The sequence below is a fragment of the Geotrypetes seraphini genome, chromosome 3 (genome assembly GCF_902459505.1).
Source record: "Geotrypetes seraphini chromosome 3, aGeoSer1.1, whole genome shotgun sequence".
In the NCBI taxonomy this organism is placed as follows: Eukaryota; Metazoa; Chordata; class Amphibia; order Gymnophiona; family Dermophiidae; genus Geotrypetes; species Geotrypetes seraphini.
Window position 1 is genome coordinate 275,804,030 of NC_047086.1, and position 22,693 is coordinate 275,826,722.

The following is a 22,693-nucleotide window of genomic DNA, read 5'->3' on the forward strand; positions in this document are numbered from 1 at the left end:
AGAGAGTGGGGAGAAGACGCTGATTTATAAATTGACAATTGTACAGAATATTGTTTCTTTTTATACTTTAATATAAACAATTCAAGGCTTGTGTGGATAGAATCAGGTGGTTTGCGGGGATGGGGACTGAGCTTACGGGGATTAGTCCAATAAAATGGTATTTTTTTATTTCTCATTATTTGTTTTATTTTTATTTGTTAATTTATAAAGTGGTGATTGTTATGTATCAGGTTTTTCAAATTTACATCTACTGTCTTTATATTTTGCACTGTATTAGAGGACATGTGTTACTGTTTTTTGTGGTGTTGCATTGTATCCAGGGTCTGGTTTCTTGGCGGATCAGTTTAACTTTTGTCTACATATTTCTATTTTTAGTTTGTGATTATTCCATTTTGGGCGAGGGTGTATCTCTGTTCTGTGTGTTCTGAAAAAGACATAGTTTTCAGTTGGCATTGACTACAGGACCAATTGACTGTGCGGGATCTGGCTTGTTTAGTTTTACAATGTATGTGTTGGTGTTTTAGTGCTCACTGCAATGTTTAAGATGCAGCCTTTTCCTAGGTACACTCTTGTGGTGCGATATGTAGATTGGTACTAAAAATCATATTTTTCATATAGATGGGGGGGGGGTGTCAAAAAATGATGGGCCCCGGGTGCCACATACCCTAGGTACGCCACTGGCTCACACCTCTGTCTCCGATGCAATCTTGGTCCATTCTTGGGCTGAAGAGAACTTTAATTTTAACTTTCAGAATTTTAATATTGTTTTGTGATGTTGTGCCCCTGGTGTTTTATACAGAGATTATTCTACATTGTATGACATTATTGTTGATGCTAAATTATTATCAAATAAAACTTGATTTAAGGTGATTTCTAATGTGCATTAGATCAGGGCCCACAATTATCTCTGAGTATATTTGAAAATTTTTGAATCTCTTGGTTGGAAAGAAATTGTTGATTTTCCTACTTATTCAGGTGGTCGTTCGTTAAATTTAATATTTATTGATGATTTGTTTGTAAGTTATTTTGAGATGGACAAAGTATTAAACGTCCACTGGTCTGATCATTTCATGATTTATTTTTGTTTAAAGTTACAAGTTAGGAAAAGTATTGCAGAGCCAGCTTAACCATATTATCGTCAAGATAAATTTGAAAACTAATCTCATAACACACTTGGGGAACTTTGAATCCCTTAATGTGTTTGATGCAGTTGATCTCTTTGTACTGTAGATTGTGACAGGGAAGCCCCTGTCCCAGTGAAAAGGACTATTAAACCTCCTCAGCATGCAGCACGGGGCTCGGTAAAACCTGACCTGGAGCAAGGACAGCAGGCTCAGCCAGGAGGGAAAGTACATAAACAGGTTGGAGCACAGTCCAAAAGCCAGGTGGGGAGAGCACTGAAAACTAATTATCTCCCCTATCAATCCTTTCCCCAAGACCAGAAGCATAAACCCAACCTAGGAGAGGTGTGGAGTCAGACCCCGGAGTTTGCAGGCTGGGAAGCCTCAAATGGGAAACAAGCAGAGGCAGCAGGAGAGAGGCTCAGCTGGCTCTAATTGGGAAAGCCAAACAACCCACAGTGATCCTAGCTTCCACACATTGCCCAAGCCCCAGCAGGGACGTTTTGCAGGAGGCCAGCCCACAAGGAGAGGCAGTATAACCCACAGGAGGTATATTGACTTGCCTATTAAACCCCAGAGGGAAGGGCTGGAAGTTTACCCTAATGGAAATGCTGCAGGGGAGCTGGCAAACATGCAGAGAGGGGAATGGAATGTAAAGCCTGGAATGAATGTGGAAATGGAAAGCCAGGGTTTCCAAGAATGTGAGTGGGAAATGTGTAGTGATCCTGGGGATAGTGTGGGTGATGAAGACATGGACCTAGGAGCAGGGCCGCCATCAGAAATTTCTGGGCCCCTTACTGAGCAATCCTATTGGGCTCCCCACGCACCCCTTCCCCCCCCCGACCTCCCCTTCTTCCATGGGCCGAATATACACATACTTTTCTCTGTCGCCGTACTCTTTGACCAAAAGATTTGTAAGCCTGCAACCACATCAAGGTAGACTCTTTCAGCAGGGCCCTAACCTAACCTAAACTAAACTAATCTATACCTATCTATTCTAAACTAACATATGTCTAATACTGAACTAATAACAAACTAACAAACATCTGCATAATAAATAACTAATAAATAATAGTGCTAGTAGTTATAATTCACTTTTGAATGTAAAATCTCAGTTAAGGATTTCTTTTGACCTTTGTAGGCCAGAAGTAGATCACAATTGCACTGGAGGTCTCTGTTGCAGGATTAGCTGCTCTAATCGGATACCATCGAACAGAAAAAGAATTCCGATCGATATTGATCAAACGGATTAATAAAAATGTACAAAATTATTTACAATCGATTATTTAATTAATCAGAACTGATTGATCTGACAAAATAATTAATGTGTCTGCTAGCCCTTACATATCTGACCGAGCACATATCTGAACATACATATCTGACCACACATATCTGACCACATATCTAAACATACACATCTGAGCGCATATCTGAACATACACATCTGACCGTATATGTGAGCGCATATCTAAACATACACATCTGAGCGCATATCTAAACATACACATCTGAGCGCATATCTGAACATACACATCTGTATGATCCCATCCTCAGCTTACCTATAGCTGCATCATGCATGTTAAAAATGTACGATATGTTGATATGTGCACCTTCCTTCCTTCCCATCCATCCTCCTCAGCCTTACCTTACACATCCACAGCTGCATGTTAATGATGATGTATATGTTTTGATGATAAATAAGTGCATATGAGCACATCATTAACATGCAGCTATGGATGAATATATAATGATGTTATAATTGTGCACCTCTTCCTTCCCATCCTACTCAGCATTTCACATACAGCATGTTACATTACACAGACTTTGTGTAATGTAACATGCTGTATGTGACATGCTAAGGAGGATGGGAAGGAAGAGGTGCACACTCATAACATCATTATATATTCATGAATCAATCTGATAATCATCACCACCAGGCTGTGTGTGTTATGGGATGGAGGAAGAAAGGTGCATGGGATGGAGGAAGAAAGGTGCATAATTGCGCGGGGACAGAAATCCCACCCATCCCCGTTAGGACTCCCACCCATCCCCGCGAGGAATCTCCTCCGTCCCCGCGAGGAATCCCCTCCATCCCCGCCCGTCCCTATAAACTACAGAAATAGTTATTTCATTTAATTATGCTACTGAATTAAAGGCTCTGGTAGAAACCCATTTAAAAATAAGCAAAAAGACTTTATTAATTTGGAAATATTAATTGGGAAGAATACATACTTTGTAAACGGGTTTCTACCAGAGCCTCTAATGTTTATAAATTTTTATCAACACAATTAATATACTACTTTATCCTGAAGCAAAAAATAAAAAAGAATTTTTTTCCTACCTTTGTTGCCTGGTTTCTGCTTTCCTCATGTTCTCATTTAATTCCTTCCATCCACTGTCTCTCTTCTTTCTGTGTCTTCTATTTGCTCTGTTACTGTGCCTCTCTCTTTCTCCCCCATTCCAAATTGGTCTGGCACCCATCTTCTTCCCTCCGCTCCCCCCATAGTCTGGCATCTCTGTCTTCTTCCCTGCCAGCGTCTTCTCCCCACTCTCTCTTCCCCATTTCTTTTCAGCGTCCTTCTCCCTCCCATCTTCCCCATGTCCTGTCAGCATCCTTCTCCCCCGTCTGTCTTCCACATGTGCTTTCAGTGTCCTTCTCCCCCTATCCTTTCAGCGTCCTTCTCCCCCCCTCCCCATGTCCTTTCAGCGTCCTTCTCCACCCCTTTGTCTTCTCCATGTCCTGTCAGCGTCCTTCTCCCCCTGTCTTCCCCATGTCCTTTCAGCGTCCTTCTCCCCCCTGTCTTCCCCATGTCCTTTCAGCGTCCTTCTTCCCCATGTCCTTTCAGGGTCCTTCTCCCCCCTCTGTCTTCCCCATGTGCTTTCAGCGTCCTTCTCCCCCCACTCCCGTCTTCCCCATGTCCATTCAGCATCCTTCTCCACCCTTTGTCTTCCCCAGTGCTTTCAGCGTCCTTCTCCCCCCGTCTTCCCATGTCCTTACTGCGTTCTCCCCCCTCTGTCTTCCCCATGTGCTTTCAGTGTCCTTCTCCCCCCCTCCCCATGCCCTTTCAGCGTCCTTCTCCACCCCTTTGTCTTCCCCAGTGCATTCAGAGCCCTTCTCCCCCCTCAGTTTTACCCATTTCCCTTAAGCGTCTTTTATTCTCCACTCCACCTTTCCTCCCTTTCTCCCTCCCTACCCCTTACCTTTGTGGCGCTTCCCCACCCGACAGATAACAGAACAGGCCCGGTCGGACAAACCTCCCTGCCCTGTAGCAGCAAATCTAAATTACCTTCTTACAGCAGCTGGAGTATTGAAGTTGCTGTAAGAAGGTAATTTAGATTCGCTGCTACAGGGCAGGGAGGTTTGTTGGCCGGGCTTGTTGTTGGTCGGTCGGGGGAAGCGCCACAAGGCTAAGGGGACCTGACCGGCTGTGCACACTCCCCCCATGACTGCACCGGGGCGGACCACCCCCCCCCCCTTCGGTATACGACTGCCATTTCCCTACCTGCCCTGCCGCAAGCAGCCGACCAGAAGTCTTCCCGATGTCAGCGCTGACGTCGGAGGAAGGGAGCACTTTGCTTAAGCCCTCCCTCCGACGTCAGCGCTGACATCAGGAAAACTTCCGGTCAACTGTGTGCTGCGGCAGGGCAGGTAAGGAGAAGGAGAGGAGGCTATGCTTGCGACCCTGGGGGAGCCCGGGTCTCCTGTCAGCTCCGGGCCCCTGAATGCAGGACTGGTAGTACTGCCCTGATGGCGGCCCTGCCTAGGAAAGTACAATGTATGAGGGTCTCGTCCATTCCTATAAAGAAAGTATTATGTTTCCTTTAAACTTGAGCCAGAGCAGGGCTGCAAGCAGTGCCGAGGCAGCCCTGCTTAATTAAGTGAGAATGCTTGTGTAAATAAACCCCGTATTCAAACTCCCTAGGAGCAGGAACTAAATAAGATAAGGGTCACATCGGGAGGGCCTGGAGTAGAGAGTTGCGCGGGGACAGAAATCCCACCCGTCCCCACCCGTCCCCGTGAGGAATCCCACCCGTCCCCACCCGTCCCCGTGAGGAATCCCTCCGTCCCCACCCGTCCCCGCGAGGAATCCCCTCCGTCCCCACCCGTCCCCGCGAGGAATCCCCTCCGTCCCCGCCCGTCCCTATAAACTTCAGAAATAGTTATTTCATTTAATTATGCTACTGAATTAAAGGCTCTGGTAGAAACCCATTTACAAATAAGCAAAAAGACTTTATTAATTTGAAAATATTAATTGGGAAGAATACATACTTTGCAAATGGGTTTCTACCAGAGCCTCTAATGTTTATAAATTTTTATCAACACAACTAATATACTACTTTATCCTGAAGCAAAATAAAAAAAAAGAAATATAATTCTTTTCCTACCTTTGTTGCCTGGTTTCTGCTTTCCTCATGTTCTCATTCAATTCCTTCCATCCACTGTCTCTCTTCCTTCTGCATCTTCCATTTGCTCTGTTACTGTGCCTCTCCCTTTCTTCCCCCTTCCAAATTGGTCTGGCACCCATCTTCTTCTCTCCGCTCCCCCCATAGTCTGGCATCTGTCTTCTTCCCTGCCAGCGTCTTCTCCCTACTCTCTCTTCCCCATTTCCTTTCAGCGTCCTTCTCCCCCCATCTTCCCCATGTCCTGTCAGCGTCCTTCTCCCCCCTCTGTCTTCCACATGTGCTTTCAGTGTCCTTCTCCCCCCTCTGCTTCCCCATGTCCTTTCAGCGTCCTTCTCCCTCTCTGTCTTCCCCATGGCCTTTCAGCGTACTTCTCCCCCCCCCCCCCCGGCTTCCCCATGTCCTTTCAGCATCCTTCTCCCCCCCTCTGTCTTCCACAAGTGCTTTCAGCATCCTTCTCCACCCCTTTGTATTCCCCATGTGCTTTCAGCGTCCTTCTCCCTCCTCTGTCTTCAAGTGCTTTCAGAGTCCTTCCCCCCCTCCCGTCTTCCCCATGGCCTTTCAGCGTCCTTCTCCCCACTCCTTCTCTACCGCCCCGGGTGCAGCACAACCGGCCAGGTCCCCTTACTTTTGTGGCACTTCCCCGACCGACTGACAATAGCCCCGGTCCGACAAACCTCCCTGCCCTTAACTGCGAATCTAAATTACCTTATTACAGCTGCTGTAAGAAGATAATTTAGATTCGCGGCTACAGGGCAGGGAGGATTGTCGGACCGGGGCTGTTGTCGGTCGGTCGGGGAAGTGCCACAAAAGTAAGGGGACCTGGCCGGCTGTGCTGCAACCGGGGCGGGGTGTGGCGGGGCGGACCGCCCCCTCCCTTGGTAGCCACTCGAACCGCGAAGCTACTCTCCTCCTTACCTGCACTGCCTGCAGCACAGAGCCAAACGGAAGTCTTCCCGACGTCAGCGCTGACGTCGGAGGGAGGGAGGGCTTTGTTTAAGCCCTCCCTCCCCTCCGACGTCAGCGCTGACGTCGGGAAGACTTCCGTTCGGCTCTGTGCTGCAAGCAGAGAAGGTAGGGAGAAGAGCCGCGAGACTGAGTACATCCAGCCCCGCAGGAACCCCGCGACCCTCGGAGGCGTCCCCACGGGATCCGCGCGACCCTAGGGGGCGTCCCCATGGGATCCCCGCGACCCTAGGGGCGTCCCCATGGGATCCCCTGTGACCCAAAGGGGGAACCCGTGGGATGCCCGCGGGTCCCGCGGGATTCCCGTCGTCCCCGTTCCCGTGCAGCTCTCTAGCCTGGAGACCTTAAACTAAAGGGAGGCATGGCAGGGCTGTGGTTGTTCCTTAGAGAACAGCAGAAGCAAAGTTAAGTTTGTTTATACTGGGACTGTGAAGTAGCTGAAACTGAGAAAGCTGGCACGGGACGTGCTCAGCTGTAAAGCAAGGAACAGTGATCAGGAGAAACTGATAAACACAAAGGGGATATGGGACAGTGACGGTACTGAACTACTGGGGCAATTTTGAGTTTTGGAATTTTGATTATTGTGGTGAAAATGGGCTATCCAGTCCCTGAGGTAAGCCCAATATGACTCTCCTGGACTGAACTGTATGAGAGTACGGGAAGCACCTGGGCGCATCTAAGAAGCCAAGTTTGAATGGTTTTTTTTCTTATTTTTATTTGGGACACTAATAAACCTGATGCTGTTTTCCAGAAATCCGCACTCTTTGACCAAAAGATTTGTAAGCCTGCAACCACGTCAAGGTAGACTCTTTCAGCAGGGCCCTAACCTAACCTAAACTAATCTATACCTATATATTCTAAACTAACATATGTCTAATACTGAACTAATAACAAACTAACAAACATCTGCATAATAAATAACTAATAAATAATAGTGCTAGTAGCTATAATTCACTTTTTAATGTAAAATCTCAGTTAAAGATTTCTTTTGACCTTTGTAGGCCAGAAGTAGATCACAATTGCACAATATTTTTTGTAACAAGTATTAAATGTGTTTTTATAAATACTGTAAGCTTAATAAATATATCAGAAAAAACTACACATCTGAGCGCATATCTGAACATACACATCTGTATGATCCCATCCTCCTCAGCTTGCCTATAGCTGCATCATGCATGTTAAAATGTACGATATGTTGATATGTGCACCTTCCTTCCTTCCCATCCATCCTCCTCAGCCTGTCCTTACACATCCACAGCTGCATGTTAATGATGATGTATATGTTATGATGATAAATAAGTGCATATGAGCACATTATTAACATGCAGCTATGGATGAATATATAATGATGTTATGAGTGTGCACTTCTTCCTTCCCATCCTCCTCAGCATGTCACATACAGCATGTTACATTAAACAGACTTTGTGTAATGTAACATGCTGTATGTGACATGCTAAGGAGGATGGGAAGGAATAGGTGCACACTCATAACATCATTATATATTCATGAATCAATCTGATAATCACCACCAGGCTGTGTGTGTTATGGGATGGAGGAAGAAAGGTGCATGTTTAAATTGATCACTGCCTTACTAGTTCTGCAGCTCCTCGTGCTGCTCCTCTCGTCCTGTCCTCCTAGATACGTGGTGACGTCATCCGGCCGACCCGCTCTCGCAGATTCAGTGGCAGGCAAGTGATGTGTCTCCTGATTGGCTAGGCACCCTAAGCCCAAGCCAATCGGAGTGGAGACAGGGCGGGCCTTGGTGAAGGAGTCAGGAGACGAGAGGCACGCACCTAGTATATCGCCGGTTGCGGCCGCGGGCCAGGTAGACAGATCCACTTTTGTCCGGGGGGGTGCTATCAGGAAATCGGCAGGGGACAAAAAAAAAAGTATGACAGCAGTGTTTATTGTTTATTATTGTGCACAGCAGAAGCATAATACAGGAATTTGTGCTATGGTGGCCTAGGATAGTGTTCTTCAACCTTTTTACACCCGTGGACCGGCAGAAAAAAAAGAATTATTGTGTGGACCGGCAAATTACTAGGACTAAAATTTAAAAACCCTGTTTCCGCTCCATCTCTGCAAGCTCGGTCCCCACAAATCATCTAATCCCATCCACACAAGCCTCAGTTATGATTTTATATTGAATGTATTTTATTAAAGTATAAAAAGAAACAATATTCTGTACAATTGTCATTTTATAAATACAAATAATTCAGAGCAAGGATCAACAAAACCCCTATCTCTCCTCCCCTTCACATATATCCCCTCTACTATCAAGAAAACTGAACAAGCCAAATTATTACAGAATGCTACAAAGAAATATCATGCTTACAGAATACTGCAGTCACACATGACAGGAATAGTTTTAGGGGAGTGCAACTAGAGCAACTGCCTCCTGGTCAGAGAGCGCCGTAAGCCAGCTGGAAGCTAAAGAAGCACTGCCTGGGTTTTGCAGTCCCCAGTTATGTCTAACACCAGCTCTAGCAGGATATATATTTCAAATCTGATATATTCTAATCACAAAATAGAAATAAAATTATTTTTTTCTACCTTTTGTCGTCTCTGGTTTCTGCTTTCAATCTTCTTTTCACTCTCTTCCTTCCAGCGCCTGCCCTCTCTGTCTCTTCAATCCACTGTCTGTCCTCTCCCCCTTCCATATGGTATCTGTCTTCTTTCTATGCCCCTCTCCCCTTTCCATCCAGCTTGTGCCCCCTCTCTCCTTTTTACATGATTCATTCCAGCTTCACTGCTCTCTTCATTTTTATCTCTCCTACACCAGATCTATCATCATTGTCCCTCTCTGCTTATTTTTCTGCTGACCCCTTCCTATCATCAATCTTTCTACTTTCTCATGCCTGTGTCTTCCCTTCCCCTCCTCTAATCTCTCTGCCAGCTGTTTCCTTCCTTTTTTCATTCTCCCTTCCCTCCTCCTGTCCAGCAGTAACTCTCTTCCCTTCCTCCCCTCCCAGCAGCATCTCTCCTTCTCCCTCTCCAGTAGCAGCTGTCCCTTTTTTTCCCTTGCCCACAAGCTTCCCTCCAGGTCCAGTAGCAGCTGTCCCTTTTTTTCCCTTGCCCAGCAGCTTCCCAGACTCCTTTCCCTCCTCCCTTCCCAGCAGCATCTCTCCTTCTCCTTCCCTCCAGGTCCAGTAGCAGCTGTCCCTTTTTTTCCCTTGCCCAGCAGCATCCCAGATTCTTTTCCCTCCTCCCCTCCCAGCAGCATCTTTCCTTCTCCCTCTCCAGTAGCAGCTGTCTCTGTTTCCCCTTGCCCAGCAGCTTCCCAGAATCAAATAGTGGCTTTCTCCCCTCCCAGCAGCTCTCCTTACTTCCCAGCGCAGCGATTCAGGAAGGCAGTCTCGGGTCCTTTGTTGGGTCGCGCCGCCTCTGAGGAAAGAGGAAGTTGCATCATCAGAGGCAGCCGCGACTCAGCAAAAGCCCCGAGGCTGCCTTCGTGAATCGCTGCACTGGGAAGTAAAGGAGATTTGCAGAGAGGGGAGAAAGCCACTGTCGGAGGCTCCCCAAGATTTCTCCGGCCCAGCGCAGACTTCAGCTGTTGATCTTGCTGGCCCTATGCGGACTGGCAGGAAATTGAAGGGAGTCAATCTTGCCGGCCATGCGCGGACCGGCAAAAATTTCCTGCGGACTGACACCGGTCCGCGGACTGGCGGTTGAAGAACTGTGGCCTAGGACCCTGGGGGAGCCTGAGCCCCCTGTCAGCTCCGGGCCCCTGAATGCAGGACTGGTAGTACTGCCCTGATGGCGGCCCTGACTGGCCCGGCCACAAGATCTACATCAACTCTTTTCAGTTCATTAGAAGCTGTTACCTCTTTTAATCTTCAACAATCTCTGTTTTCACAAAGTCCCTTGGTATAAGAATATAAGAATTGTCATACTGGTACAGACCGAAGGCCTATACTGCAGAATATATTGTTTCCAACAGTGGCCAACCCAGGTCCCAAGTACCTATCACGATCCCAAGGAGAAAAACAGATTTTATGCTGCTTATCCTAGGAATAAGCACTGAAGCAGTGATTTTCCTCAAGCCACCTTAATAATAGCTTATGGACTGGCCTTTAAGGAAATTAGCCAAACTTTATTTTAAACCCTGCTAAGCTATCTGCTTCCATTATATTCTCTGACAATGAATTCAAGTTTAATTACTCGTTGAGTGAAGAAATAAGTTCTCTGGTTTGTTTGAAATCTACTTACTATGTCTCCCTGAAAATAAGACCTACCCCAAAAATAAGCCCTAGCATGATTTTCAGGGTAGATCCTAATATGACCCCTACCCCAAAAATAAGCCCTAGTTGGATTGACCCCCAAGCCCTTCCCGAATGTCCCCGACACTCCCCAATTCGCCGGCAGCAGCGCTTTCTGTCCCACCCCCCAATGTGCAGCATCTTTCCTCCCTTCACACCTATCCCCTTGAGCAACATCTTTCCATCCCTCCTTCCCATCCCATGCAGCAGAACCCCGCCGACTCTCCCACCGCGAGGCTAACATTCCTCCATTCCAAACAGCAGTGGAGGCAGCACTGAACAGGCTGCTTTGCGGCCTTCCCTGCCAGGGCCTTTCCTCTGCTGCATCGGGGCGTGTTGGGGACATTTGAGAGGGGCTTTGGGGGTCGATCCAACTACGGCTTATTTTGGGGGTGGGGCTTATATTAGGACCTATCCTGAAAATCATGCTAGGTCTTATTTTCAGGGAAACACGGTATGAAGGACACTTTTAACACATTAAGTTTTTTTCTTCATGGATGCAGTATCCAATAAATGTTTATTGCAACTTATGTAGATTCATAACCTCTAAGGATTGGCCAGGTGCATGTAAATATTTTTTCATGTGAGCAGTAAGTTCTAAAAACCAACAATTTTCCAGATTTGCTAGTATTTTTGTGAGGAACTATGTAAAATCTGTGAGCGACATTCTTAGAATGTATGAGTGATTGCTCATGTGCTCAGGTTAGAGATAGGTTATGAATCTACATGAAAAGTTTAATTAAACCTTTTTTGGATACTGTACCCAAGAGATTAGACATCTTTTTGACTTTACTTTTCTACTAAAGATTCGTTTGTTCTTTTTCTGCTTGTTTTTTTTTCTTCCCACCATTAATCAGTGGATAAAAGATACTGCACAGACCGCTGTAGTAACTGCCCCAAAACTTGTAGGGATTTACAGGGCTTTGGGACCATTGCTACACAGCTAGCACGGCTTTGTAAAAGGGGGAAGTTAATCTGAACATGTTTAGGACTCAAAGTCTTTAATTTAGCCAAATTTCTCTTTTTCTAATGTACCTCAATTCTTTTCTGTTGGAAATGTCATAGTGCCGATTGTCAATCAGATACATAACTTGGGAGTGATGTTAGATTCTATGAAGTCACTATGAGGTCTCAGGTAAAGAAAATCATTAATTATATAATCCACCTTGAACCGCAAGGTAATGGCAGAATAAAAATCACTAATGTTATGTAATATTTTGTTCCAAACTTAAAGTTGTTAGATTGAAAGATTTCTTGAATGCTGCAAACCTTATTAATTTTAAGATGTTATGCAGAGAGGCTTCAAATAATGCCATCTTGCCGGTTCTTGCTTTTAATGTAAGGAATTACCAACCTTCTAGAGCAGGGGTCTCCAAACATTTTGCCACGAGGACCACATTGGGTACTTCAGCAATTTTCAGCAGGCCGAAAAAAAAAAAAGATAAATAACTAGGTACGAGTTTTATTGAAAGCAGAATATGTGAGAATAAATTATTGTATATTAATGACGACGAATATTATCAGCAAATTCTCATAGTTTCATCACAAATTATAATAAAACCATTAATGTGAATGATGGAACTGTTTTTTTGTTTTAAAAATTTTATTAAACTGAGATTCAAATTTTGAAACGTTAATTACAAGTAGGGACTTCAAATGTTTATTAGATAAATCTGCCCTGTATTTTGACTTGATATTTTTCATTCAGGAAAAAGTTTGGTCGCAAAGATACGTTGTTCCAAAAATGAAGATAAATTTATAAGCAAATTTCTTCAAATTTGGGAACTGCTCAGAGTTCAAAAATTTATAAAAATCAATAAAGCTAAAACTAAAAGAGAATAAATTTATAAATAATTATGAAATTATTAAAATCATGAGAACTCTGTACAGGCAAATTTGTGAATAAGTATAAATATGTGAATAGGGGGGTCACGTGATGAAGCAGAGCTGAGCGGTGGGTTCTGGCTCGGGCTCCAACCCTCACCCGCTTAATTTAGCATTTTCTTCTGCCATTCTCTACCTGCCTCATTTTTATATTGCACCGGAGTGCAGAACAGCCCTCCCTGTACTGTGAGGGGCAGTTTCTGCTACTGATCTAGGGCTTGGGACTAAGTTATACCCATCAAATCCTTGCGACTGGCAAAGGCACAGAGGAACAACAAAGCTAGCAATATGGTGTCCACACCTCCCTCCTCGCCGACTGTGGTCCTGCAGGAGGCCGCTGTTATGGAGATGACAAAAACTATCTCGACTGTCATTGACAATCGTGTCTCTAAACTATAGGCCACTGTGGAGGACATTCGAGACCGCATGGAGAGACATGAGCAGTGTCTGCAGATGGCGGAGTCTCTCATTACCGAGCACGAGGATTGTGCAACCAACATGGAGGCGCAGGTTCACGCCTTGGAGACATGATATGCCACCTTTTATGCCAGACTTGAGGATCAGGAGAACTGGAGCTGCTGTAACAATGTGCGTCTGGTGGGCCTGGCGGAGACTATTAAGGACGAGGAGCTCTGGAGGTTTGTGGAGCGCTGGCTCCTGGAGGCCCTTGGTTTTACTGCAGGCCCACATCTCTTGGTGGAGCGTGTCCACTGTCTGGGGCCAAAGCGGGAGGGGGATGGAAGGTCTAGACCTGTGATTGCCAGGCTTCTTAATTTTGCAGACAAGGCATAGTTGATGCCCCTTTACCAGAAAAAGGGAGCACTGGAATACCAGGGAGTCCAATTGCTTCTCTTTCATGACTATTTGGTGGAAATAGCTGCACGCCGCCGGGCTATGGCCCCCTATTGCTCTGAGCTTCAGAATAGGGGACTGAGCTTCATCGTTCAGCTCCTGGCTGAAGTCCGCATTAATGGTGTAGGGGGGCTGAAGACCTGTGAATCCCTGGATGAACTTGAGACTTACCTTAAGAACCTGCCTCCTTTGGCCAGCTGAGGGCCCTGGGGTGCCCGACATGCTGCAAATGGCTCTCTGCTGTTGAAGGGGATGCCCTGAATATGTATACCCTAGAGGAAAGGAGAGACAGGGGAGATATGATTCAGACGTTCAAATACTTAAAGGGTATTAACGTAGAACAAAATCTTTTCCAGAGAAAGGAAAATGGTAAAACCAGAGGACATAATTTGAGGTTGAGGGGTGGTAGATTCAGGGGCAATGTTAGGAAATTCTACTTTACGGAGAGGGTGGTGGATGCCTGGAAAGCGCTCCCGAGAGAGGTGGTGGAGAGTAAAACTGTGACTGAGTTCAAAGAAGCATGGGATGAACACAGAAGATTTAGAATCAGAAAATAATATTAAAGATTGAACTAGGCCAGTTACTGGGCAGACTTGTACGGTCTGTGTCTGTGTATGGCCGTTTGGAGGAGGATGGGCAGGGGAGGGCTTCAATGGCTGGGAGGGTGTAGATGGGCTGGAGTAAGTCTTAACAGAGATTTCGGCAGTTGGAACCCAAGCACAGTACCGGGTAAAGCTTTGGATTCTCGCCCAGAAATAGCTAAGAAGAAAAAAAAAAAAAAAAAAAAAAAAAAAATTTTTAAATTGAATCAGGTTGTGCAGACTGGATGGACCATTCGGGTCTTTATCTGCCGTCATCTACTATGTTACTATATGTCTTCCACCTTTCAGCATCTTGTTTTTGCTCTTCTTCGGGGCTCTGACTGCTAATGTTTGGAGGTCGAGATGGAGTTTTCTTGACTGCCCCCATCACTGATCTCTTGGACTTGTCAAACCCTGCCCCGGGGCTCCTCTGTTAGGGGCTACAGTGCTGCTTGGTCTGATGGTGCCGTCTGGGACCTGGGAAAGGCTCTTTTGCTGGCTGTGGAGTTCCACCTGTGCCTATTTAGCAGACCCTCTGCCCCTCGCCTGTGGGGGTAGATGGGTGGCCTATGGCTATTGACTCTCCACTGTTGTTCTCCTAGGCCCCTTGTGGGCTGGCTGGCTGGTTCCTTTTGTGATCCTGTATTTCCTCTTTCCTATGTATATTTTTTGCATTATTATGACATCTTCTGTGCATGGTTTCCTGGGGGTCTGTTTTGCTGATTCTAGGTTGTGATATATTCTCTTTGGTTTTTCTGCAGGTTTCTCTTTTTGGCTGGGTGGGGTGAGGTCGGGTTTGGGTGCTCTCTCTTTCTTTTTATTCTGGTTGGGATGGAGGGGGGTAGGGAGGGGATTTGCTTGATGGGGTGATTGGGACTATGTTTGTGTGTGTGTGTTTTTGCAGTGGGCTAGGTTAGTGGGGTGGGGTGGGGTGGCCTGCTAGACTGTTTCTTGGGGGGGGCAGGGTTGGGGGGACAGGCCCTCCTCCCTTCAGCGACTAGGGATTTCTTTTCTTTCTCTTCCCGGGGGCTTGGCTGGGAGACCTGCTGAGGAAGACATATGTTTTATTTTCATCTGAAATTTCTCTGCTGTGTAGCTCATGGGTATGGCTGACCTGACTTATGTTACTTTGAATGTTGCTGGCCTCAACTCTCCCATAAAACGGAAGAAGGTGCTGTCTTTTTTGAAGAGGGTGTCTGTTGCCTTTTTACAGGAGACGCATCTCACCACGGGTGAACACCAGAAACTGGTACGTAAATGGGTGGGGGAGGTCACGTATTCCTCCTATAATTCTAAACAATGTGGGGTTGCTATATTTATTACTAAAGCAGTGGTGGCGGTCACTCATAAGACTATAATGGATCCCCAGGGTCGTTATATTCTTTGGGTGGGTACCCTCCAGGATCGTCTGGTGGTTTTGTGTAACCTTTATGCTCTGAATGTATATTCTCATTCTTTTTTCTCAGCAATTTTAGCTCACCTCCTGGCCCTGCGTAATTATGAACTCATAGTGGCAGAGGATTTTAATGCCACTAGTGATCCTTCGGTGGATTGCAAGCCTCGTGTGGTACGGAGTGATCATGAAGGGATTGGGGTGAATTTTCTGATGGGCGAGTTGGGCCTAGCTGATGTGAGGCTGACTTCATTTTTTTCTCTGGGGTGCACCATAGTCACTCTCGATTGGATTATATATTATCATCATCACAGTCCATTGGCAGGGTGGTGCGCACGCATGCATATTCTTGATGTACCCTTCAGTGATCATGCGGCGGTCATTCTTACTCTGAAGTGGCAGGGATCCTCTCATGAACGCCTCTGGAAACCTAATCCCACACTATATCTGGATAAAAATTTCCATTCGTATCTTTTTGAGGAATGGACCCACTATTATAATAATAATAATAACAGCTTATATACCGCAATACCGTGAAGTTCTATGTGGTTTACAAAAGATTAAGCAAAGGTACAAATTGACTGACTTCAAGAGGGGAAGAAGAAAGAGAAGTAATTAGACAGGAAATTCATTGTTGAGGAGAAAAGTGATCAAAAGGACAGTAGGTCGCTATTGAGAGGAAAGAGATAAGTGGATCAGTTGTCAAGATGTTTTAGGAACAGGTGTGTTTTTAGACGTTTCCTAAATTCCTCATAAGTAGAGGGCAAAAGTAATTGTTCTAGGTCTTTACCCCATGATGCTGCTTGGTGTGAGAGAAGGAATTCATGGTGTTTTTTCAGTTTGCAACCTCTCACTGGGGGGGAAACGAAGTTGGAATGTGAACTTCTCGTGTGTCTGTTGGTTGAGAAGGAGAAAAGGTCAGTAATGTATTTGGGGGCAAGTCCGTGTAATGCTTTAAAACAGAAACAGGCAAATTTGAACTTTACGCGTGCCTTCATCGGCAGCCAATGTAGCTGCCGGTAGTAGGGTGTCACGTGGTCAAATGTTTTTAGTCCAAAGATTAGTCTGACTGCCGCATTCTGCAACAGTTGTAGGCGTCACATATTTTTTTAGGAAATTGCCAAATAGGCGATGTTACAGTAGTCAAGCAGGCTTAGTACGAGGGATTGGACTAGGATTCTAAAAACCGATGTAACAAAATAAGCTTTAAGGGATCTGAGTTTCCAGAGAGTGAAAAATCCCTTTCTGATTAAGGAATCTACTTGGTCTTTCATGGTTAGGCATTGATCCAGAGTTACACCTAGTATCTTTATGGAGGGCTGGATAGGGTAACTAAGGTTATTGATACAGAGGGGTGATTTAATGTCAAGTGGATGTGGTGAAGCAATGAAAAAAGTCGTTTTATCTGAATTAAGTTTGAGCCTAAAGTTTGTCATCCATTGTTCCATCATGTTTATAGCTTCTGAAGCTTTGGGAATAGTTTCGGAGACAGAATTGGTGAATGGAATGATAATCGTAAAATCATCTGCATAACTAAATAGTTTTATCCCCAGCTGGGTTAGCTTCGTGCCCAGTGAGGACATGTAGATGTTGAAGAGCAATTGGGATAGTGGAGAGCCTTGGGGCACACCGGATGGATTGCTCCAGGTGTCGGAAAGCTCATAATTAAAACGAACCTGATAGGTGCGGGATATAAGGAAGCCACGGAACCAGTTCAGCACCTTATCCCGGATACCAATGGCATCTAGGCATTGCAGCAGTTTCATGTGGTCCACTAGATCAAAGGCAGAACTCATATCGAATTGCATTATCAGGGCATTAAGGCCTTTACTAAACAGTAGGTGCAAATTGTCTAAGATAGCCGCAATTACTGTCTCCGTACTAAATAATGGCCTAAAACCAGATTGAGTTTCATGGAGGAGAGAGAATTGATCAAGATAACCCATCAGTTGGGTGTGAACCAATCCCTCCATAATTTTTATAATAAATGGAATGGAAGCTACCGGTCTATAGTTGGATATTAGGGCTGAGGATACTTTACGATTTTTTAGAATTGGGGTTATAATAATGTGACCATTATTAGAGAGGAACTTCCCATTGTTTAGGTTGTAAGCCAAGTATTGCATCAGTGATAATTTAAATTCTAACGGTGCTGCTTTCATAATTTCTGGGGGGCATGAGTCCAGAATGCAATAGGATCTAGAGTATTTGTTATATAATCTGATATAATCATTCCACTCTAAATCCTGAAAGGAGGTCCAGATCATGTCTGCTGGTATATCATTTCCTTGGGTGTTCGCTATTTGATCATCACAAGAGTCGTTTGTTGAACAATGGATTCTAAGGTTCTTAATTTTAGAATTGAAGTACAGAGCTAAGTCATTTGCAGAGGGTAGTTTAATGTTGTGTGTGGGTGAGGTGTAGCGAGTGGTGTCAAATAAATTTGTGATCAGGTTGAATAGCTCTTTTGTATTGATTCCTTGTGAACCATTACAAGATGAGTTGATTTTAGTGGAGTAGAATGCTTTATGTTTGTCTTTTAACATTTGTTTGTAGATTTTTATGTTAGCTCTCCAGTTGTTACGGTCGTCTAGTTCTCCTGTTTTTTTCCAAGTTCTTTCCAGTCGTCTAGCTAGTTGTTTCATTTTTAGAAGTTCGATGTCAAACCATTTGTTATATTTATTTGAATTGCTGTTGCTATTACGTATAGGGGCGATTTTATCTTAAATAGATGTGCTGGTTGTCGTCCAGTGATCCCAAAAATCGATTACTTCATCTATCTCTGTTTGCAATTCGTATTGTGACCACAATTCTTTTGGATTAATATAGCCTCTTATGTGATGTTCTCTTTTTATAATTGGGCGTGTTTTAGATTTATGATAAGACCAGAATAGCTGGAAATAATAAGTAAAATGGTCAGACCAGATATCATGAATCCAGGTGCCTTTAAGTAGCGAAATGGTAGGGTCTGGGATATCCTTTGTGGACATGGCTACCACATCCAATTGATGGCCTTTTTCATGTGTTTGTGTGGGTAGAGGAAGATTGTAATTGAGTAGGGATAGAAAGTTTTTGAACTCTATCGCATTTGTGTTGTCCACTTCATCTAGGTGTAGGTTTATGTCGCCTGCGATGATATTATAAGAAGGACCGATTGAATTGTTTAGGACAAATGCAAAGAAGTCTTCTTTGGCTTTTGGCCAGCTTTTTGGTGGGACATAGAATAATATGCAGGATAGGGATTCTTCTAGTTGCCAGTTGCTAATTTTACAGGCTAAAATTTCTAAATGGTCTGTCATTTTGGAATCCAGAAGTTCAAAGTCAAATCCTTCTTTAAGAATAATTGCTAATTCTCCTTCTTTTTTTCCCACGTGGTTTAGTGGAAGGATTTTGAAATTGCTTGGTAGGAGATCAATTATTATTGGATCATCTTCAGATAGTAGCCATGTTTCAGTTAGTAAAAGGCAGGCTATTTGCTTGTTGATGATCCAATCATTAATTAGGAAAGCTTTATTCCTGACAGATCTAGTATTAAGGTATGCACAGGAGATAGATGTGGGTGTGATAGTTTTGGTAGTGGTTTTGACGGGTTTTACTTGCCTTATTCTTTTTTTAAGTGTTCGTTGATGTCTTCTTTTATTTGAGATAACGGTAATATAATTTATTGTGTTTTCTTGTGAATTAGTGATGTGTAAAATTGATAGATCCGGGTAGTTGATTGATTGTAATTGTGGGTGGAGTGAGTTAACATCTTTGATGTTGCCAATTAACAGACAGATCACTAAAATCAGGAGGGGATTCATGATAACACAACCTCTATAGTTCCTAGGTTGTCCTAATTCAAGTCTCTAACAATTATACATGCAAGTAACAGTTACACCTCCATCTAGTAATTGTATGTCTCTGATGGAAACATATGCCTAAGTTATTTATGCAGGCAGGCAGTTCTTTCTTCTAGTCTATGGGCTCCCGGTAGTTGCGGCTGGTCCCGCTGCTGCTTAGGTGTAAAAGCAGTTGATCTCCCACTGCTGCTGATATTTAAAAGCAGGCAGATTGATCTCTCCAACGGACTGCAGGGGGAGGAGCTCACACGCCTGGCTGGATCGGGTCTGTGGGCTCTCGGTGGTTGGGGCTGGTCCCGCTGCTGCTTAGGTGTAAAAGCAGTTGATCTCCCACTGCTGCTGATATTTAAAAGCAAAGCATCGGGAAGACTTCCGGTCAGCTGAGTGTGGCAGGGCAGGTAGGAAGAAGGCAATGGCGTACCAAAAGGGGGAGGCGGTCCGCCCCGGTTGCAGCCATGGGGGGGGAGTGTGCACATCCGGTCAGGTCCCCTTACCTTTGTGGCGCTTCCCCGACCGACTGACAACAGGCCCGGCCGACAAACCTCCCTGCCCTGTAGCCGCGAATCTAAATTACCTTCTTACAGCAGCTTCAATACTCCAGCTGCTGTAAGAAGGTAATTTAGATTCGTGGCTACAGGGCAGGGAGGTTTGTCCGACCGGGCCTGTTCTGTTGTTGGTCGGGTGGGGAAGCACCACAAAGGTAAGGGGCAGGGAGGGAGAAAGGGAGGAAAGGTGGAGTGGAGAAGAAAAGACACTTAAGGGAAATGGGTAAAACTGAGGAGGGAGAAGGCCGCTGAAAGCACTGGGGAAGACAAAGGGGTGGAGAAGGACGCTGAAAGGACATGGGGAGGACGGGAGGGGGGGAGAAGGACGCTGAAAGCACATGGGGAAACAGAGGGGGGAGAAGGACGTTGAAAGGACATGGGAAGACGGGGGGGAGAAGGACGCTGAAAGCACTGGGGAAGACAAAGGGGTGGAGAAGGACGCTGAAAGGACATGGGAAGACGGGGGGAGAAGGACGCTGAAATGACATGGGGAAGACGGGGGGAGAAGGACGCTGAAAGGACATGGGGAAGACAGAGGGGGAGAAGGACGCTGAAAGGACATGGGGAAGACAGGGGGAGAAGGACACTGAAAGCACATGTGGAAGGCAGAGGGGGGAGAAGGATGCTGACAGGACATGGGGGAGAAGGACGCTGAAAGGAAATGGGGAAGAGAGAGTGGGGAGAAGACACTGGCAAGGAAGAAGACAGAGATGACAGACTATGGGGGGAGCGGAGGGAAGAAGATGGTTGCCAGACCAATTTGGAAGGGGGGGAGAAAGGGAGAGGCACAGTAACAGAGCAAATGGAAGATGCAGAGAGAAGAGAGACAGTGGATGGAAGGAATTGAATGAGAACATGAGGAAAGCAGAAACTAGGCAACAAAGGTAGGAAATAAAATTCTATTTTTTTTTTTTTTTGCTTCAGGATAAAGAAGTATATTAGTTGTGTTGATAAAAATTTATAAACATTAGAGGCTCTGGTAGAAACCCATTTACAAAGTATGTATTCTTCCCAATTAATATTTCCAAATTAATAGTCTTTTTGCTTATTTTTAAATGGGTTTCTACCAGAGCCTTTAATTCAGTAGCATAATTAAATGAAATAACTATTTCTGTAGTTTATAGGGACGGACGGGGATGTAGGGGATTCCTCGTGGGGAGGGGATTCCTCTCGGGGACAGGTGGGACTTTGGTGGGGACGGGTGTGATTTCTGTCCCCGCACAACTCTCTAGTCCATACACCTATACTGCCCTAATCACAGCAGATTAGCAAAAATAAAAGAGTAGGGTGGGAGTAGAGGCCCCGGGGCTCAAGCAGGATGCGTCCTACCCTGCTCAGCACATCTTGTGACTTCGCATGGTCAAGTTTTAAATAGATGTGCTGTATAGGAATTTATTTCACATGTGAAGAACTTTGTAACGGGGGTAGATGGAAGATAATGCTCTGAGTTTAAAATGTTTAGGATTACCTAGTATAGGGATTTAGAGGCACAAGAAAACAGGTCTTCAGTTTGTGAAGGATTTTCTAGCTTTTGTTTTCTGCTGTAAGAGGTGGATGGGTTGTTTACAGTTATTGATGTGGGTATATTATTTGTATTCTATGCAGATAATCAATAAAATAACTTTTGAAATAAGAAATTATGCAGTAATTTTTGCTACCGGCTTACAAATTTGACTTGTTATTATATTCTCTTCCTAGGCTTCAGAGGTATGCCATGCTCCAGTTTTCAGAATTCCATGAGAAGCTCATTAATACACTCTGTAAAAATACAGATGATGGTCTTACAGTGGAACATGCTCAGAGCCTGATACTAGATATACTGTGTTGGTTGTCAGGAGTGCATTCCAGTGGACCCAGCAGGTATGTTAGAAAGTGCTGACTGACTGAATTTTGATAGTCCAAATTGGATGTGTGTGGATCTTAATTATACTGTCCTAAAGAACAGTATGATCCCTTATGAAAAGGTTTTTAAATTTTATTTTTTTGTTTTTATTGTACAGCTTGCGGGAAGGAAAAGAAAGCTTGCTTACAAAAACACGAAAAACCCTCTCTGATATAATACGTGTTTGCTTCTTTGAGGCAGGACGGAGTATTGCTCATAAATGTGCCCGTTTTTTGGCCCTCTGCATAAGGTCTGTTGTCTCCTCCCTCTCCCTCAATCATTTGTGTGCTGGTACCTGTTAGATCAAATTGGCATTATAAAGTGGTGGGTATGTCGCTGCTTGTGTCTGTCTGGTATGATAGTGGGTACATGAGTTCCATGTATATAGCTTACTAGAATGTTTTATTATAATAAACTGAAAGGTGGATATACTTTGTAGCATGGTAAGTAATTAGTGTCAGCTCCTTAAATTGCTTGAATTCTGTACTCGTACAATAGATATTGGCAAAACCTGCCACTTTAGTGATAAAAGTTAAGAAAATCTGTACAAGATACGTTAAAAAATGTTTTTCTTCAGGTGAAATAGGAATTTTTTCTGGTGTTCTGGGATTATCAACAACATTAACTTGTTGTTTCTGGTTGAAGAGGCACTATATGGAACTAATAGAGGTTCTTTCTACAGTACATTAAAGATGCACATGTTCTTCTTAGCTGATGACATGATTCTTTGCCTGATCTTTTTTGTCCCAGTCACTACAGTATTAGTCACTGGAGTCGATAAAAATGTATCACTTTCATGCAGAGAGCATAGATTGCTTTTCATTAAAGTCTAGCTAAGTTAAACTTTCAAAATGCTTCCAGACTCCGAAGTTTGCCTACAGCCCTTGGGATTGTTTGTATCTTGGATTCAAGTACTTCATAAACTATGTTCTTCCAATGTAGCTAACCACTTGTGCTCTTTTATTAG

At 44.6% G+C, this 22,693-nt stretch overlaps 1 protein-coding gene across 4 annotated transcripts in view; it reads left to right on the forward strand.

Annotated features, from left to right (window-relative positions):
• BIRC6 (baculoviral IAP repeat containing 6) overlaps positions 1-22,693 on the forward strand; it is a 1,530,571-nt gene that overhangs the window by 535,573 nt on the left and 972,305 nt on the right. For all 4 annotated transcript variants that reach the window (XM_033935681.1, XM_033935678.1, XM_033935679.1 and 1 more), the window contains 2 exons: positions 21,543-21,704; positions 21,845-21,976. In XM_033935681.1, the coding sequence (XP_033791572.1) occupies positions 21,543-21,704; positions 21,845-21,976 (294 nt within the window). The remainder of the gene's footprint in view (positions 1-21,542; positions 21,705-21,844; positions 21,977-22,693) is intronic.